Source organism: Bidens hawaiensis, unplaced genomic scaffold (assembly GCF_021521415.1).
Source record: "Bidens hawaiensis isolate Kalapana, Puna unplaced genomic scaffold, B.hawaiensis_p1.1 tig00001511_1, whole genome shotgun sequence".
Lineage (NCBI taxonomy): Eukaryota > Viridiplantae > Streptophyta > Magnoliopsida > Asterales > Asteraceae > Bidens > Bidens hawaiensis.
Window position 1 is genome coordinate 3,488,671 of NW_027491085.1, and position 21,405 is coordinate 3,510,075.

At 34.5% G+C, this 21,405-nt stretch overlaps 2 protein-coding genes and 1 pseudogene across 2 annotated transcripts in view; 1 reads left to right on the forward strand and 2 right to left on the reverse strand.

Annotated features, from left to right (window-relative positions):
* Positions 1-21,405, forward strand: part of LOC143583388 (pyrophosphate-energized vacuolar membrane proton pump 1) — a 148,073-nt gene that overhangs the window by 110,930 nt on the left and 15,738 nt on the right. The window lies entirely within an intron of this gene.
* LOC143582004 (UDP-glycosyltransferase 87A1 pseudogene) lies at positions 2,279-5,999 on the reverse strand (annotated as a pseudogene).
* LOC143583370 (ATPase 9, plasma membrane-type-like) lies at positions 7,708-12,194 on the reverse strand. The gene is made up of 11 exons (XM_077065689.1): positions 12,096-12,194; positions 11,555-12,007; positions 10,912-11,358; positions 10,641-10,763; positions 10,297-10,401; positions 9,908-10,217; positions 9,319-9,833; positions 8,692-8,865; positions 8,400-8,582; positions 8,137-8,318; positions 7,708-8,047 (listed from the first exon to the last, which is right to left on the reverse strand). Exons 1-11 carry the CDS (start codon positions 12,162-12,164, stop codon positions 7,951-7,953), a joined length of 2,658 nt encoding a protein of 885 aa, XP_076921804.1. The 5' UTR covers positions 12,165-12,194; the 3' UTR covers positions 7,708-7,950.

Here is a 21,405-nt window from a genome sequence, read left to right on the forward strand (position 1 = left end):
GACAACTGCTAGATTTATAACATGAAACTGGTAGCTATTAATTAATTCATATAAAAGAATTCATGAGTAGTGTGATACTATATTTGTTCTATATAAAAAAAAAGTTATTATTGTTGTTCTAACTCTGAATAAAATAGTGTGTTTTAAACCCTTAAATTTTGAAAAAGGTGCCAAATTTTTCCTTCGTGTTGGCCTCTAAAATTATTTGGCCGGCCTTGCATTCTTAGGTAGTATTGAGTTTTTGTATTGTTTCATTTCAATTCTAAACCTTTCAGCATTAACGAATTTCGAACATGAAGAAACACGGATCTATCCCTCAAGGTCTAACACGTTAGTCCGAGGGTAATGGATGAGTATTCTACACGATGGGTTATAAAACCTTCTTGGCGCAGACAAGTGTAACCTGTAAAACAGAACACTGTGAGCTCGTTACAAGGAATAGGGGGGGGGGGGATTCTCTCGTAACCACCCTCCGGCGTGAGAATCAGTACTTGATAGTACAAGGTAATATAATCTGATAGTGATAGCAGAAGAAAGTATATCCTTTACCATTTGGAGGTTTAGCGGTATTTATAGCCGGAGGAGAGAGAGAGTGTGGCCAACCACCTTGTCAGGTTTTTCACCAATACTATTCCCCACTCGTGCGGTCGTGGTGGTTGGTGGAAGTTGGTGGGCATCATGGCTTTTTGACAAGGACGTGATTGTACTGTTCGTACCGTCATTTATGTGTTGTCCTATCCCTATTGGTTTGGCGTTTATCCCTATGTGGGTCACCATCTTTTTGTCCCATGCTGGTGGGACTTTTGCATTACCATTCCCGAGGTGTCAGGAAAAGGTTATATTGGACTCCACTCTTCGCGCCATTCACTACGCCCGACGTTAGTGATTTCCTGGCGCCTAGTGTTCCTCCAAGTGTATGCAATTAGTTTTATACTTTGTCAAATGGTGGGTTTCATACCCTACCTCTACAAGTCCCCCTAGTCCATAGTCGCCCTTCTTTCAAGAAGTGGGGGCTGTGGACTTATCATGGACTTTTGGTTGTCACCGCTTTTCCTTGTTGGTTTGGTTTATTTTTGTGGGTAATTCCACATATTTGGCGGGTAACTTCCTTAATTGTATCCGCTGGTTAGCGGTAGATTCATGTTAAGCCATCCCGTTTCGTAGCTTATTTTGGCGAGTGATTTATGTTAAATCATCCCATGGCGTAGCCTTTTTTTTGGCGGGTGATTTATCTTAAATCATCCCATGATGGCGCCTATTTTGGCAGGTGATGTATCTGAAATCATCCCATGATGATGCCTATTTTGGCGGGTGATTTATCTGAAATCATCCCACGGATGGCGCCAATGAAGAAACACGGATCTATCCCTCAAGGTCTAACACGTTAGTCCGAGGGTAATGGATGAGTATTCTACACGATGGGTTATAAAACCTTCTTGGCGCAGACAAGTGTAACCTGTAAAACAGAACATTGTGAGCTCGTTACGAGGAATAGGGGGGATTCTCTCGTAACCACCCTCCGGCGTGAGAATCAGTACTTGATAGTACAAGGTAATATAATCTGATAGTGATAGCAGAAGAAAGTATATCCTTTACCATTTGGAGGTTTAGCGGTATTTATAGCCGGAGGAGAGAGAGTGTGTGGCCAACCACCTTGTCAGGTTTTTCACCAATACTATTCCCCACTCGTACGGTCGTGGTGGTTGGTGGAAGTTGGTGGGTATCATGGCTTTTTGACAAGGATGTGATTGTACTGTTCTTACCGTCCTTTATGTGTTGTCCTATCCCCATTGGTTTGGCGTTTATCCCTATGTGGGTCACCATCTTTTTGTCCCATGCTGGTGGGACTTTTGCATTACCATTCCCGAGGTGTCAGGAAAAGGTTATATTGGACTCCACTATTTGCGCCATTCACTACGCCTGGCGTTAGTGATTTTCTGGCGCCTAGTGTTCCGCCAAGCGTATGCAATTAGTTTTATACTTTGTCAAATGGTGGGTTTCATACCCTACCTCTACAGAACATAACACCAAAATGGAAAAAAGAAAAAAAAATCCACTCCTCAATAAATTTTGATAAGTAACATTTGGTTAAAAAAAGAACACATTAACAATGTCATGCGTTTATAATAAAAAGGATCCAATTACAATAAATGGACAGTTAAACGGGTAATAAATTGCACCGGCAGTCCGCCACCCCATGGATTTGGGTTATTCAATAGTAACATCAATGGTATTATAAAGAAGATTACCTGCAACGCTACGAATGTCGAGCTTTTTTTTGTTCTTCTTGTATCTAAATCTAATTCACTCATTTTAGGCCATTGCAATATCTCTAATAAAAGCATCAAGATCTTCATCTACCGTTCCAACTTCACCTACACTTTCTAGACAAATTCTTGAAAAAGCCTTCGCTCTTTCCGTCATCTTGATCCTCACACCACTCTTCAAATCCATAAAATCTCTTACGACCTTAGCAATCTCATATCTCTTAAAAACTCCCACTTTCTCCCTCATATTCCATCCAATCTTCCAATCTTTGACTATCATTTTACTATTAAGTGGTTGGTAGAGCGCTATAGGAAATGCCAACATCGGCACACCCGAAAACAAGCTCTCTTTCACCGAATTCCACCCACAATGTCTCCAAAACCCCCTTATTGAAGAATGTAACAAAACCTTAAGTTGGTCACACCATTCCACCACCATCCCATTCTTTCCGCAAATCTCTTTTAAATATGAGGCTTCTCCTCTAGCCACCCACAAAAAGTTAACACCACTTTGAGTTAACCCGAATGTGATTTCAACCATTTCAGCACGTGAAATCGACATGAAACTACCCAGAGACACATACAAGACGGTTCGTGGTGGTTTGGAGTCTAACGAATTTAAGTCTAGTGAGGGGCCAGGTTCGATTTGGGAGTAAGGTATGTTTGGCCCAGATGTGTAAATGGGCATTTGTAACTTGGCTCGAACGCGATCAATGGCTTCAGTTTCTAGCTCGTACATGGTTGATATTAGGATATAATTTGCTTTTATTTCGAATAGCTTGGGTATACTGCTCTTAAACATCTCACCACGACTATGAAAGATTGTTGGAAGGTCTGCTATTGTTAATGAAGATAATCCAGGTATATAATCTATAATCTCCTTTCCTTTTTCTGTTCAAATAAATGAAAATATTAAGTAGATAATTAGTATACATATAAAGTAAGGGTAAAGTTAAAATACAAAGGACAACAAAAATGAGAATGATGTGAAGTAATCCAGTCCATTGATCTTAGATTTGAATGACTGAGATTAATTTAATAAATAAAAATTGATGAAAAGGGCATGAAGGTAATTACCATCTTTGTTGACTTTCTCTCTCCACATGCAAGGCACATGTCAATTCCCCTTTCATTTTAAAATGTCCATAACTTTTTCATACGACATTATTTTTTTTAAAAAAAATCACCATAATAATAAGCGTTTTTTTATCTTTAATATGAGTATCATATTGTTATATAAAAATTAAAAAAAATTAATGGGTTTTCTTAATTGTGTTTTTTTGTTGTTCATTGTGTCATTGTGTAATATGTTGTTTCCATTGTGTTTTACGTTTCAAGTCATTGTGTTATACGTATTCACCATTGTGTCTTACGTTTTAGGTCATTGTGTTATACATATTCACCATTGTGTCTTACGTTTTAGGTCATTGTGCTATACGTATTCACCATTGTGTTTTACATTTCAAGTTATTGTGTAACATGTATTAAGCATTGTGTTTTATGTATTAGATAAAAAGACACAATGGTGTGCGAAAAGACACAATGACGAAAAAAGACACAATGATAAGCGAAAAGACATAATGGTGTGCGAAAAGACACAATGACGAAAAAAAACACAATGATAAGCAAAAAGACACAATGGTGTGCGAAAATACATAATGACGAAAAAAGACACAATGGTGTGCGAAAAGACACAATGGTGTGCGAAAAAAAACACAATGATAAGCGAAAAGACACAATGGTGTGCGAAAAGACACAATGACGAAAAAAGACACAATGATAAGCGAAAATACACAATGACGAAAAAAGACACAATGATAAGCGAAAAGACACAATGGTGTGCAAAAAAACACAATGATAAGCGAAAAGACACAATGATAAGCGAAAATAGACAATGGTGTGCGAAAAGACACAATGATAAGCGAAAAGACACAATGATGAAAAAAGACACAATGATGTGCGAAAAGACACAATGACGAAAAAAGACACAATGATAAGCGAAAAGACACAATTGTGTGTGAAAAGACACAATGACGTGATATTTGTTTTAAATTTTATATAACAAAAATCATACTCATATTAAAGATAAAAAAACGCTTGTTATTATGATGATATTTTTTTAAAAAAAAATGTCATACGAAAAAGTTATAAACATTCTAAAATTTTGGGGGTATTAACATGTGCATTGCATGTGGAGAGAGAAAATGTGTACAATTACCTCTATACCCTTTTTCTTTTGGTTCCCATTTGACACATGTCAATTATTTATGGCTTTTCACACTTATCATTTTTGCTACCATTTGTAGAATAACTTGACCCTATAAAGTAAATAATAAATAATAAACAAGCTCAACCCGAGGTTACGAACTAAGCTCAAGCTTTAGAAACAAAGCTTGAAAGAGGCCGGACCTTTAGCTTGAGCTAATATTTATTTAGCAAACTAATGGATATAACCGATTCCGTCAAATGTCTTACACAAGTAAGAAGCTTCTAAGGCTAAGTGTAGTGGGCGAGAAGTTGGGGCGAAACTGGGCGAATTTGGGCACGAACACCGCCTCCCCGGGCGACTTTTGGGGCGAGAGGGGGGGGGGGGGGGGGCGAGGAATATTACTTGTCGGCCATGGTTTGAAAAATATTATTATTATATTCTTTTGTGTGTGTGATATACATATATATATATATATAAGGCTACAACCCCATTACACCCCAAAAACAAAAAAAAACTATCCTTTGCTGACTCATAGCGCAAATCCCCCCATTTTGTAGCCCCTCCACAACACATTGATCGATGTCGAAAGGTCAATCAAAAACATTTGTAAAATACCTTTACTAGCTAGAGCAAGTAAGGTGTCGAATCTACAGGGAATCAGTGGAAAGTGCTAATCAAGTTTAATACTTTTTAATTAATTATTCTAGGATGGACAAACGATGTCAAGTAGATTAAATAATGATTTGTTTGTAAACAATTTGAGAAAAGTAACCAAACTCCGGGTTTCAGGTTGTGAAGCAGACTAGACCAATTGTTAAACCTATTTGGAAAACTCGATTGATTACACTTATAATCAAAAGACTAGATATTTGACCTCACTAATTGACAGAACTTAATCCGAACATTTGGTTTGGATGAATAATAACCTAATTGATTACCAGTTTTAAGGTTTGATAAATGTAAGTGATTTAATGGTAAATGATAAACAGGTCAATGACTCAAAGAACTTAATCCTAAAAGTTGATGACCACAGATCAATAAACTGATAAAAACACAAAACATTCAATTATGAAAAACTGTTGAATGCATAAAAAAATGTAAAGATTCAACTAACCGAATGATTAACCAAATCCAAATCCAATATTAAGGTTCAAAACCAAAAAGTCTAACTACAAACACAACCCTACGCCCGGAGATGGTCACAAAAGCTTTAGCCTATCATATGCATCTTGAAGATCTTGATTCTTGGTTGAGATGGTGATAACATGGATGATGGTAGGGATTGGTAGGTGTTAGGATGATGTATGATGGCCTGCAAGAAGTCCCAAGACTGATTATGATTTAATAATCTCGACTATAGGGTTTTTGGGCCTTAAATATGGAAGAAAAATCAATAAAATCACTTTTTTCGTCAGACCAGACCGTAAGCTACGGTCTGGCCACCGTAAGCTACGGTCAGACCGTAAGCAATGGTCTGGAGAGACTGCTTTACGGTCTGCTAGGCCAAACACTGTTTTCTTCATAGAATCTTCGTTTCAACTCCGTTTTCCTCCCCGTTTGCGGCCACGTCTTCGTATTTCAATTCTCTATCATCTCATGCATCATTACTTTCCTTTACACTCTGTCATGAATGCTCCAAGTTAGCTTTTTTAAGCTCCGTTAAGCTCCGCACACCTGCAAACATAAAACCTATCAAAGTATTTGTGTTCGATACATATAACAAGTAAAACACACAATATAAATCACTTAAAGCATGTACTTTTACCCACACATCACATCCCCACACTTATCATTTGCTTGCCCTCAAGCAAACTCTCATGCAACACATACACCTCGATCGACGGTTCATTAATTATCACTATTAATACTAGTGAGGTATAAGGTCATACCCAATTCCCAAGAACTGACACTGTCAAGGTTGATAACCCACCAAATAATTTAATGATACATTTTAAAACTATGAAACCGCCCAAACGAGTGTACTTTGTTTCCGGTTAAGGCACACATGTTCATACCCCTCATAATATAACATCTCTCCTCTCGGTTTAATATCTGGACCAGCAAAAAATGTGCTAGTATCTCTCTGCCCTCAATACCAAGTATGAACACAATGTAATAAGCTTGGTAGCAAGTCATATCTCCACCCATTACCCACCGGTTGCATAGAGAAAAGAACTAAGGGTTTTGCTGTGTCTTAGGTTAGGGTGCGAAAGTGGATTTATTTAGTGACTTATGGTGAATGAAACCCAATTTATTGACACCAACAAACAAACGAATAAACAAACTCACTAACTATTATTTACAACCAATAACGAATTTAAACGCGAACTCTTTTTGAATTTTCCTTTGATTTTTCTTTTTCTTTTTTTTTCTCTTTTTTTCTTTTTTTTTTCTTTTTTCTTTTTTTTAAACAAGTACTAACATCAATATACACAAACAAACGACCCGAGACATACGTACATTGTGTACTATGCTCGACAAACAACTTAAATACAACTCTTAACATACCGAGTTTCATCCACAGGGTTAAAATAATAAAAGGCCAAGGCAAACACGGCCTGTAATGTGGGTTTAAACAAACGAAATGGAAAAGGCACAAATTTGGCTCCTAAGGGGTAATGTAGGGTAGGGAGTATTATTTTAATTTTTTAATATGTAAGGCCAATATAAAGTGGGTTTTATACAGTTCTATTTCTCCATACAGGTGGTGGTATTAAGATCTCGAAATGCATGAGACAACCAAAATCTAGATATCATGGACATACTGGTTACTCTCTATAATGACACTTAGATGACATGTGTATATACTATATATTATATGTGTATTATATATAAGGCAAATCTTACACACGTACCGGAGGAATTAGGCTGCCGACATGAAACATGTGTACTTGTCCCCATGACTCGTTATCCCCATCTAAACGGTTCATTTTAATTGTCCAATTTTTGAAAAACATTTGCATGGGAAGACTTTCGAGAAGCTTAAAAATTGACCATGACCAAAGACCTCTACTTGGCATTAATACTAACAATTAACAAATTACAATTTCGGCTTTTACGCACAATCAAGCTACTCTTATGGCTACTCTTAGCAAATTACAATTTCGGCTTTCTACATGTAGCATCATATGAAATATGAGATGAATGGATAAAATGTTGTCACAACAACCCGGTAAGTAGTAGTATGGATAATATTCCATAAATAAATTTGAGATAAAATAATTGAATAATAAATAACTGAAAGAAACGAATACATTGTTATAACTGAATAAAGAATACGAGATTCAAGTAGAGAACACATTGTTTTTTTGCCTAACTACGGATCGACCCGATCTCGTTCGTCGGCTTATTCCCGCATCTTGGTTATGGTGATGGTGATCATCTTCCATGAAAAACATACCTTCTCAAAATCATGACTTCCTAAATTCTTCTTATTTTATGGTTTTTCTCCAAAAATGTGTTTTCTTCATCTCCTTAAACCGTGTAGTGTTGTTGGATCGTTTCAATATCGAGACCCTTGAGCTTCACCACCGACTCGACATGCCCTTTGAGTGTATGAAGCTCCCTTAACCTATAACAACCATAATAACATTATGAGATATGATAACACGTAACACTTTTTATCCGCTCACTTAATACCAGTCAAGAAACAAGACTTACCTAGCAACCTCGGCCCGCCTCTTTGCTTGTTCTGCAAGTTCTGACAACTCCCTATAGTTGCTCTTGTCATTCAAGATATCGTGTGAACTTGGTGCTTGGAGACCATGCAAGGTGCGTTGGGCCGTGGCCCATTGGGCTTCCCTCTCTCCCCGACCGTAGTCCTTCTTGCTGGTGAAAGCGGTCTAGATTAATCAAAAAACTTATGTTAATAACTAATAATAATCATTTAGTGTTGATGAATATGATTAACGAAACGGGCTTGCCTTGTTTTGGACCACATTGTCCCAAGCCTTGCCACTTAGCGCGTAACGGATGATGAATTTGAACACGTCTAATGGAAAATAGAAGAGTATGCTATACAACCAAATCACTCCGGCCCATCCCCAACCAATTCCATGGACCCTTGCGAAATCCCAATTCGCGTATACAGCAATACATGTAGCAATCTTCATAAAAAAAAACTTATTAGCATAAAACATCATAATTTGTTTTATTTCATCTAAACGATGATACTATTGTAGAAATGGTAAACCTTTCATAGTAGAATAAACTCACCAGTTGAGCTATAAGAAAGGCAGTGAGGAGTAGAAGACCAGGGCGTTCAACGAAAGACCAGCTTCTTGATCTTGTAACAAAAATGAGTGCTTGACTGATGATGCTGACTTGGAGGTAAAGAGCTGACATCAGCTCAAACTCATTGTCATTGATCGGGTGCACGCCAAATTTCACCTAAAAGATTCATCATTAATGGTATACTCAATTTGGGTTGTGTTATATTTTAAAGGGTAAAAAGGTCAAACACGTCAACCCGGGCCATCATGACCCGTTAGTTAACCCACTCGACCCATCATTTACTTATTAATGGGTCGATTTGGGTTATTTTTTTACCTTAAATGTATTAACATTTTTAGTTAAGTAGAAAATGAGTCAAATTAGGTCAAACAGGTCAAACAAGAACCTGTTTTGTTCCATTTTAACTCAAAACTATTATCTTATAAATCTGTAAATTCAGATTGTGTATCAAATAATTTTCTCTTTTGTTGTTAACATGAGCAAGCTGGTCAACCTGAATCATTTCAAGTTTGACCCACTAGATCCTCCCATTTTATTTCAAACAGGGCAGTTTAGTTATATCTATAAGATCAACAGGTCAGGTCAAACTAGTCAATATGTTTATCTTACCGTAAAGAAGTCGGATTCTTTCGCTAGCCAGAAGAAAACTACAGTCATAACCGCCATATAGGTCCCAAGAACAACCCCAGTTGCAAAGATTTCTTTCAACTTCCATGAATCCGGAAGCGGTGACGGTTTGACTTTATCTTTAGAAATGGTCATAATTGTTCCATCATTGAGAATCGCAATAATCAAAACCATAAAAGGCGAGAAATCAAATTGCCAAATAAGAGCAATCAGCATAAACCCGAGCACAATACGAATGGTAATCGAAACCGCATAAATCGTATAGTTTTTCATCCTCTGAAAAATGGCCCGACTGGTTAAAACTGCGCTTACAATCACACTGAGTCCAGGCTCGGTCAACACAATATCCGATGCACCACGAGCAGCATCAGTTGCATCAGCAACTGCTATACCAATGTCAGCCCGTTTTAACGCGGGGGCATCATTCACACCGTCACCTGTCATTCCACATATATGCTTCCTCTCTTGTAGCTTTTTCACAATCTCATATTTGTGTTCTGCATTATATACAAATGGGTCAAACAGGTTAACTTATAAATTATAATCATATAAACACATTAACGATTCGTACCTGGAAAGACTCCAGCAAAACCATCAGCTTTTTCAATAAGTTCTTCAATTGGAATATCTGTAATTGAAGAATCTTTGCTTTGACCAAGAAGTGAAGAAGATGGGTACATATTTGTACCCATTCCGAGCCTTCGGCCCGTTTCCTTCCCAATGGCTAACTGATCACCAGTGATCATCTTCACATTAACTCCAAGGTGTAGGGCCCGTCTAATAGTTTCAGCACTATCATGTCTTGGTGGGTCAAATAGTGGCAATAAGCCCACAAACTCCCACGGGCCTCCCGGGCTTTCCTTCGTTTTCTCGGGTACCGTCTGTATAGCAACCAGTTAATACCCAAATTGCTAATTTGTAATCAGAAAAACAAAATATTAAAACTTGGAATAAACTTACTTGTTGGCAAACCGCAAGAGACCGAAGACCACGTTCAGCAAATTTATCAATAATGGAAAACACTTTTTTCTTATCGTCCTTACTTTGGTTGCATAGCTCCACAATCTGAGAAACAAATTGGTTGATTCAGGCTCATTTTAATCTTTTAATGGGTCAGATAAAAATTAGCTAATAAGAAAACGGGTCAAAACTCATGCAATGCGTACTTTTATAAAAGAAATTTGAAACTTAAAGGGATAAAAGTTTAGAATGGTAACAAATGGTAACAAAAAAATTATTTATTTTAACCCGTTTATGTGGCTACTTAGATTTAGTAGTTAAAATTTAGAGGATTATTATTGTACCTGCTCAGGTGCACCTTTGCTCACTCTGTACCAGTTCCCGCTTTGATCAATGTATGTGATTGCTGTTCGCTTGTCTACTGGATTGAAGGGTAGAAAATGTACCTCAGTGATCCCTGCTCGTGCCTGTATAAGCAAAATAAGTGTTCATGTAATATAATATTATTATGTTTTATGAAAGATTATGAAAGACTGAATTGCATATAAGGAAACCTTAATTTGATCTGCATTCCAATATTTTATTCATGTAAGATAATATTGTTGTTGTTATTACCTCTTTTGGATCTGAAAGCATTCCAACAATACAAGCATCAATGGCATCTTGATTCTCCACTCTTGAAGCCCTTGCTCCATATAGAATCACTTGATCCTTATCCATGTTCTTTGCGAAAACCTCAATGAGAGTTTTGTCAACTGTGAGTTTGTTCAATGTGAGGGTACCAGTTTTGTCACTACACAAAACATCCATGCCAGCCATTTCTTCAATGGCTGTCATTCTCTTGGTGATTGCACCTTGCTCCGACAACTTGTGGGACCCGATAGCCATGGTGACTGACAAAACAGTTGGCATGGCAATTGGAATTCCACCGATGAGAAGAACCAGTAAATTGTCGATTCCATCTCTGTAACTTCGGTGCTGAATCGGGTACATCACCACTATTTCGATTATGAGACCAATAGCAATCGAGCATATGCAGAAGTTTCCAATAGAAGTCAACACCTAACAAACAATTCATCAAAACAAAACGATTTAGGCCAAAATTCATTATTTTGTAATTTTAAACATCTTTTGTAATCAGAATTTAAAAACATTATCTTTAATAAAATGGGGACCGGTTATGACCCGTTGGGCCATACCAGACCCCTTTTCCAACTTTCGAGCCCGGGCTTTTACAATATGGTAGTGATATCGATACCTTTTGGAAATGGCCAACTTGATTTGTGCTATCAACTAAGTGAGCAGCCTTCCCAAAGAAAGTGTAGACACCAGTAGCTATAACAACTGCTTCAATTTCACCTTGTTTGCATGTCGACCCTGAATACACACTGTCCCCTGGATGCTTGGTGACCGGTAGTGATTCACCGGTCAATGCAGATTGGTCAATCTTGAGAGGATCACCTTCAAGAAGGCGTGCATCGGCTGGAATAATGTCTCCCAATTTGACACTGATTACATCACCAGGTACCAAAATAGCTGCATCTTGTTCGTCCCATCTTCCATCCCTTATGACCTTTGTTTTGGGAGCAAGACCTGCCATTAAAGCCGCTGCAGCGTTACCTGCATTATTTTCTTCAATGAAACTAATGGTGGAGTTGATAATAAGCAATGTTGTGATTCCAACAAAGTCTTGCCAATCTGGTGGCTTTCCCTGCAAAATTAGGAGTTGAAAATCAGATTCTAGCTTTTTATATTTAAGATCATTTAATAAATTGTAAAACGAAGATATAATCAGTTACCCCTCCATTGGCCAAGACAATAGCCATAAGTGCAGCAACCTCCATGACCCATGACAATGGATTCCACATAAACCCGAGGAACTTGAGGAACTTACTTTCCTGTTACAATATAATCAATCGAATCGCATCAGTTTTATGAGCATTAGAATAACAAAATGATAATAATTTACGGTTATCGATCTACCTTCTTCTCTTCAAGCTTGTTAGGGCCAAATATGTTAAGCCTCCTGTTCCCTTCTTCACTAGTCAACCCCTGCTTTGTACATTTCAATGTTTCGAATACCTCCTCAACCGGAACGGTCTCCTGTAACAATCAAAAACATAAAATATATAAGCTCACCAAATCAATCATCATCATTCAAAAATATAAAACTACAAAGCTACAATATTTCGCCTAAAATAACGAAATCGTCAATTAATCATACTTTCATGATCAATTAAGCAGTCTCCTTCAGTAATCAATACAAAATTTTCAGATCTATTCTCATCATGCAAACACAAAAATCGACAATATATTCTCCAAAATTCTCGATTCAAATGCGTAGTGTTATGATCCAATTAAACATAAAGGATCCGGAAATCGTTGATATACGTCAGAGAAGATCATACTAGATCAATTAAACAGTGTACTCATTAATCAACGTAATAATAATAATAATACTAATAATAATAATAATAATAATAATAATAATAATTTCAGATCTATCCTCATGCATGCAAAACCTAAAATACAAGAATATAATCTCATGAAAACAGTCGATTGAAACTCATAAAATCGATTAATCGAACTCAGTTGAACACATATATACGATTCGTAATCCCACGAGATCAGTTATATATATATTCAGATCTATATATATATCTTCATGCATGCAAACCCTAAAAAACGTCAGTCGATTAAAGGTAATAGAGATCGAGATGAAATAAACGTACGAGATCGACGTTCTCTTTCTTGAGATCTTCCCAGCTGATATTGCCTGAACCGCTAGCCATTGTTGTTAAGGTGTGTGTGTGTGAGTTGAAAGTGTATGAGAGAGTGGAATATAATTGTGATGTGCATGGAGGTGCTGCTACTATAACAATGCATCGAATGAATGAGAGTGAAACTCGGATGGAACGTTGGAGCTTTTCATGCTGTATCCCTACATCTGTTTACTTATTATTATTATTATTATTATTATTATTATTATTATTATTATTATTATTATTATTATTATTATTATTGTTATTATTATTATTATTATTATTATTATTATTATTTCCTTTCATAACTACTAAGTCGTCTCACTTCCCTGTTAAATAGGGTTTAATTAGTCAAATGTGAATTAATTAAGATATATATAGCCCATGTTAACAACATGCATATATGCATGTTAATTCAACATCTTAATAAATTCTAAAAAATTACACTCAACATATATAAGGAAAACATACTAGATTAAATTAGATGGGTGAATTTACGACATGACATAGACTGTTAGTCCTAGCAATGAACTCATAGCTTGGGTTTGTTATACATGTGTTCAGATTAATTTATGGTTGAACATGTGAATACGTTTAGCTAAAACCGGTTGTGTTCAGGTCAAGTTGACACGTTTTATCTTATTTTTGAAATTGGGTTTTATGTCATTATTATTATTATGTATTTTATTACGGAGTTATAACTTTAAAACTTAAAAAGAAAATAAGATCAAGTTTTATGTTTTAAAAATAATTTTTATGCACCTTTGTGTTTTTAGTTATGAATTTATATTCTTAAGAGTATTTGAATGTAAAATAAGTTGCCTCAAATGAGTTATGTACGTGTCAACTCATGAATATCCAGGTTCATTTTTTTAACACGTTATTTGGTTCGTGTTAGCCTGTCAGGTTAGGTCCGTCAACATGTGAAATATGACTCGTTTTATAAGATAGAATGGAATAATGGATGTAGCTATCAGTTTAAAATTGAATGTTAGATAAGCTTTATCATTTTTAGGGCTTTAGTAAGTGTTGTACCTTGTAGGCTAGAGCCGAACCAAACTTCCGATTTCCAAACATATAGGCTGACCCGGATCCAGATGTGTATTTTCACAAGGGGTTAAAGTTGTGAGCCAAAATTATCAAATGGGCCCAACTCATTGGGTTAGCAATAGCCCAAGTATATAAGAACAATTTAAATTCACCTAAGGATTTTATGAAAAACGGGTTAACTTTCAATTTCATCACTACTAGCATACTTTTTCAAATGATTTTATCTAATCATTGATGGATTATAATGTATGATATTAGTTTTAAATAATTCCAGCTCTTTATTTTGATTGTTGCCGGTCTTAATTTACGAAATGGCTGGTGACAGTCCCATATATTATCATTTTCTCTAACAATGAACCTTGACTAATGATACCCTAACATCGTTAGTTTTTTATTTATGATGCGGCATCCTTGCTTGTCAAAAACTTGTTTATGTGGCATATACGTGACGTGCTTATGTGACATATTGCACCACCATCATCACGACCGCCGCTACCACCTCGGTCGCCACCACCTGGCGCTTGGTGGTGGCGGTGGCCATGATGATGGCAGCGATGGCGGCGGCGGCGGGCGTGATCGTGGTGGCTACCATGGTGGTGGTGGTGGTGCAATATGTTACATAAGCACGTCACGTATGTCGGAAAATGCAACATAAGCAAGTTTTTGATACCCACACGTTCTACCTCATAAAAAACTAACGATGTTAGGGTTTCACTAGTCAGGGTTTGTTGGTAGAAGAAATGCTAAAAGGTGGGACTGTTATCAACTCTTTCGTTGGTTAAGACTTACAATGACAATATGTAATGGTTGAAAGTATGTAAACCAATATATTTTTAGTTGGTCGGAATAGCTATACACAAACCCAAGCCTAACCAAACCAAAGTACCAAACCAATGAGCACGGTTTAGCACAATAATAACTTGTCCTTGACTGTCAGTTACTCACGGTTGAAAATTAGTTGGTCCTGTCTTTAGTTAAGAATACATTTTTTAGCGGGTGTTCTAAAGGTTTGAACCTTCATCATTATTATTAATAAACAAAATATTTTAGAATATTGCTAAGTTTTATATACTACATTTGTAAAAAACTATTTTATTATAAAAAATAAATATTTAGAACACTACATACATTAAATAACTTTTATCCCCTTATTGGCTAATTGTAGCAAATGGAATCCTATGGTCAATGTTGCTGTTTGACTGGACTTGGAGATTAGATAGTGGGCCATGTTTTCTTCGGACTACAAACAGAATGACAAGGGAAAGTTGAACCTAGAAAAACGTAAGAAAAGTGCTTTAGTTGGCGAACTAAAGATATGTTTTAAACTGAGGACATGTTAACTATAGTCTTATTATAAATCGAATTTTATATCCGATCTTAGACATGTTTCATATAAGGTATACCTGTTAGCTAAAAAAAATGTCCATTTTGAATATTCAAATAGAGAAAGAAATCTTACCGTTTTAATTTTTATATAACTTTACGTTTCTAATAACCACAACAAAATATAACTGATTACAATTACATACACATTATTATAATTATGAAATATTTGAAATATCATAAATATATGAATTTCGTTATGATAGAATTTGTAAAAGATAAACTTATATTTCAGAGGCGATCTAGATATAAATTTCATGGGTAACGTTCAAAATGTTTTTTTTGCCGTATTTCATACAATGTATACGAAACAAAAATAGAAATACGATACATGGGGTGCAAATTTTCCCTATTCGGTTTTTGAAAGCTTGAAATCGAGTTATTACATCATTTCTTTTACTTTATCGAATGTTTCTCTTTCGACTGCGCAAATTAAAGCATTGTTTAAATACCCATCACTCATTCGCTTTTGCAAACTCGTATTGATAAGTTTCATTTCAGAAAAAACATATTTCAAAGGTTGTGGTTGCAATTGGTAAAACCAACGCTAGCTTCAATATTTGATAAACAAAAGAAAAGGTGCTGTGTTTTCCGATTACCACCATTACACGAGCAATGTCACACATTCATCCAATTTTAGAAAGTTATCATCTTCCTTTGAAATGTGATAAAAAGCCGTACGATAACTTGAAATACATAATCTTTCTTCATTGCTAAAGTCATTCGGATATATCTCCGAAAATACCACTATCTTAGATAAGTCAAGCTTGAAAAATGAATATCAAGATTTAAACTAGACATATTTTCTAACAGACTAGTTAAGACCTCACTAAATCTATTTTCAAGTTTTTGAATTTTCATATCTAAAACTGTATTAAAAATTTTAACCTCAAATTAAAGATTATGTTGTGCATGTTTCTGTTTGATGTTTGTCGTTCAAACAAAAGAAATAAAAAGTTAATGGTTGCTATTTGTTTTGGGCTATAAACTTTGTTTGGGCTTTATTTGATTTAAACTTTTAAAAAAATGATGATTATGTTGAGCATGTTCTGTTTGAGTTTGTTTATGTTTAATGTTTCTCGTTCAAACAAAAGAAAATAAAATATTAGTTGTTTTATTTACTTTAGGCTATAAACTTGTTTGACATTTATTTAATTTGAACTTTTAAATTGGTTGACCTTTAAACAAATTGGGGTAACATAATATTTTTTCAGGGGTAGCGAAATACGAAACCGACCCAAAAAGGAAAAAAAATGCACTGCCAAACAAAAGTTGAGGGGTAACAGCCTTACGAAGTGCATCCGCCACTGATTTCATCAGTGGTGAAGCATGTTCTATTTGAGTTTGTTTATGTTTAATGTTTGTTGGTCAAACAAAAGAAAATAATATATTAGTCGTTTTATTTACTTTGGGTTATAAATTTGTTTGACATTTATTAAATTTAAACTTTTAAATTGGTTGACCTTTAAACAAATTGGGGTAACGTAATATTTTTTCACGGGTGGCGAAATACGAAACAAACCCAGAAAGGAAAAAAAATTGCACTGCCGAACAAAAGTTGAGGGGTAGCAGCCTTATGAAGTGCATCCGCCACTGATTTCATCAGTGGTGAAGCTTGAACGAAAACTCCCGGGGACCAGAAGAAAATATGTATAAGACTTTTCATAAACATAGGGGGTAAGACTCAAATTTCCTGTCGAAAATGGATAACCTACACCATGTATAAATATTTCGGATAAAAACAAATAAACTTACACAACTGATCAAAAACGGAGAGACCGGAGCCACCCCTAGCCCTTGAGAAGCCTCGTCCATGGGCTTCATAACATACGAAATATGAATAATATTATCTAATACATATCCCAAATTAATGTTCATTTTGCATATCATGAAAGCTACTAGCGACTAGCGAGAAGCATTAATTAATACATTAGGTTAGTTACCCGTGTAGCACACGAGTTAGAATAAGTAATTTTTTTTAATAATAACATAATGTGAAAAACAAAAAAAATGTATCATATATATAAAGATATATTATAAAGTAAAAAAATTACACACTACACAATTTGGAAATAAAAAGTTGTTAGAAAATTCATAAATCATAAATTATTTCTTTGTTATTTTTTATATTAAAACTCAGCTGTAAATGACAGCTTTTTTAAACCAACTCGTGAACCAAAACTCATTCTAATCTTAAGCTGTTTTGACATGAACAATGTTTGATACTTTAATCGGTTAAAGAAACCCATCTGTTTCGTACTGGTTACTTATAAATAATCTAATATTAATAACTAATGCAATACATTTTATATTAAACAAATTAGCATATTTATGATGGTATTAATTCTTTTAAAATTGAATGGAATTATTAAAAATTGAAATAGAATATTAAAAAGAGAAATGTAGTTAATATGAGGGAAAACTATTGGACTAAAACCGCAAATTTCGACAAACCATAGAGACGAAAACCACAGTTCACTCAATAATAATAGATTGAAAAGAAAAAAAGAATAAAATACAATACTATTAATAAGAAAAAGAAATATATATTTAACATGAGAGAAATGAAAAAATTTTGTAAGGATCACTCATGTGTAATAAGACCCGTGTAGAACACTGGTTAGAATAAATAAATTGGTTTAGATAATGACAAAATGTTAATATTTTCAAATGATATAAAGATATAATATATAGTAGAATAAATTACATATTACACAATATGGAAATACAAAGCTATTGAAAATTCATAAATCTCTAAATATTTTTTTGTATACTATATTTGTGGTTTAGATAATAACAAAATGTAAATATTTTCAAATGATATAAAGATATAATATATAGTAGAATAAATTACATATTACACAATATGGAAATACAAAGCTTTTGAAAATTTATAAATCTCTAAATATTTTTTTGTATACTATATTTGTAATTTTAACCTACATATCAAAATTAGTATTTTCGTTTTATTTTTTATTTCAACTTTAGATAATGAAACACATAGTTTACCATGCGTTAAAACATGTTGTCGCAAAAACAAATCAAACAATCTATAGTGATTAACTTTAGCTTTTATTAATCTTCATTACAAAACAAACATAAAGTTAAAATTTATTTATTTAAAATTAATTATTTTATCTAAATTAACGTGAAAATTTGTTACTTATAAAAGCTTAATATTAATCACTAATACAACATATTTATATAAAATTAAATAATATATCTATGTTTGTATTAAACTTTTAAATAAGAAAATAATTATTAAAAAGAAAAAAAAATGATTAAGAAAGAAAGAAAAAAGTTAAATATAAAACTATTAATAAAAAAGGGAAATGTATTTAATAAGAGAGAAATGTGAGAAATTTTGTAGGAAACTATATTGTGTGATGTCATGTGGCATTAATAACCTTTATTTATTATATAGTATAGATATGGTGAAAGGAACAAAAAATTTAAGTTTTCCGGTAAATGGTTTCGAGCACTCGGGTTTGGTACTCATATCTGGCTATGGTCACATGCGAATAATGCCACGAGTCTTTCAGATTTCGAGTATTCCCGTCAAATTTGATATTGTTATTTTATTTTTTTCATCTCTAAACTAAAGTCTCATAATCGTTTTCTTTTATTTTATACGGTGTTAATACTCCCAGATAAAATTAATCTTATGATACAAACAAGACAAATGAAGATGATGCCAATTTTTGTTATTGTTTTGTAATTGTATCAGAAAAGCTGTAGCTGTGTACTATTATTTTACCTTGGTCCCAACCTGAGTAGAGGAATAACTTTAGGCATTTGCAGCTACAAGACATGTTTTTGATTCTGATTAATTCCCAGGTGATAGATGGATTCAAACTTTGTCGGGTTTTTTTATATTTAATATTTTTAATAAATACACACACATGTAAACCATGATATCTACAAATCGATCTGGTATGTTGGTGTGTTTGGAAAGCGAGAAATGAAATTATGTTCACGTGTCACATGTATTGATCAATAAAATCAAAGAAGACATAAGACTTCGCCTCTCGTTTTTATGGGTGAAGAATAGAGACAAATTATTGGGTTGGGAGATGTTGTGTTCTTTTGTATTTTAGAGAATTTTATTGTATTTGGTGTTTATGTTGTATTTGGGTGTATTTGATTGATGACTAGTGAATTACTAGTCTCTTTATTAATATATATCGGTTGTTTAAAAAAAATAATCCGGTAGATTGCAATATTCATATGAGTCCAGATAAGTTGGTTTAGTGGTAAGAGACATGCTCCATTAAGTGGATATGTAAGTTTGATTCTCACTTGAGCCAATTCGAAGGACTTCTAGGTGAAGGGACAAATGTGAGCTTTAATCCCGGGTTCAAACCTAACAAGGGGCGAGGGTTTACGGATTTCATCCGGCTCCTGCGTATCATGGGAGTTAAGGTCTCACGGCGGTCAAGGAGTTGGACCTAGCTCCGAAAAAGTAGGTTTGCAAGTGAGATTTTTGACCATTCAAAAAAGAAATGTAATGACATAAAAATTTTGGTTTGCATGAACTATGAACCCCATATAATGTTCCTATGATGTAGAAGGGTAGTTTGCACCAAAATATAACAAATTTTATCAAAATTATCACGATCTTTAACCTTACGATTCAAATTAATGAACATGTAATTCTTTATTAACCGGTAATAATAACTATTTTATTTTGGTAACTTTTGTTCTTTCAACTTTTAACATAATACTTTTAACTTTAAAATGTTGGCAACAAAACTTTAATCTTTTCAACTTTGGCCATAAAGGTTTTAGACTTTCAAATTTACCACAAAATTAACTTTAATGAATCGATTTGACTCGACCAATTTTCTGCTGCGTAATAACTATTACACGCGTTAACTTTTAAACATGTAATGCATTTAATACGTTCCACCATAGCGCACTGGTAAAAATACTTATGAGTACATATATAGGAGAAAAACCCCTTATGTGTAATCGAGGCGGAGCCATAGAAGTGGCATGATAAAGGGTCTAGATAACTGAGGTGTGTCCTAGAACATGCTAAGTTGAGTTAATGCGGTAGTCCTTTTTTCCTTTTTACCTATATATGATTAGTTTATTAAATATGATTGTGGTAGCTATATAATCAAATCAAATCAAATCAAAATAATAATATAACAGTTTAACAAAACGATAGTTAACAAACATAAGAACGAAGTATACGTGTATTCAACTCTTAATTTTGGCTCATTAACAATTTAACATGTCTTTAATAAATAACGTTTCGAAATTATCCACTATTCAAATGCAACTCGAATGATTAGTTATCACATAATTAAATAAGTTGAAATAATCACCCTTAGGCCTTAATGATTGAGACATATAATTAATAAATATAAAAGTATTTAATTATTAATCCTTAAATCTAAACCAAATAAACCTATCCCCGCGCCTATAAAACACTTTCTTTACATTTTATTAAGGATTACAATAATTAGTGTTCGGTTTGTGATTACCTGTCAAAAACTGTAACCATTTCATTATGAATAATTTTCGTACTCAATTTTTTGGTATATGGTTTCATATACTTTTGGGTTGCTTTTATTAATTTATAATCTACTTATAAATATTTTATAGTTTAGTGACTCGAAATAATGTTATCTTGAGAATCATCTAGCTGTAGAAGGACTAATTCTGAGTTGTTAACAAATAAAGATCTTTCAATTTTATTTGCACATTCAACTTTTTTTTTTGAACGACCAACTAAGTAACGCCGGGTACTTCGTACGCGGTTCCCATTGGCTAAAGGTAGCCCGAGCCGGCCACTAGTCCGGACGGACGGAGCCCTTAGCGGTCCACCTATTGAGGGATTCACCGGATAAAACCCGACCTCCACGTCCGCCAAATGGCACGACAGCGAGGAGCCGGTAAAACCGGG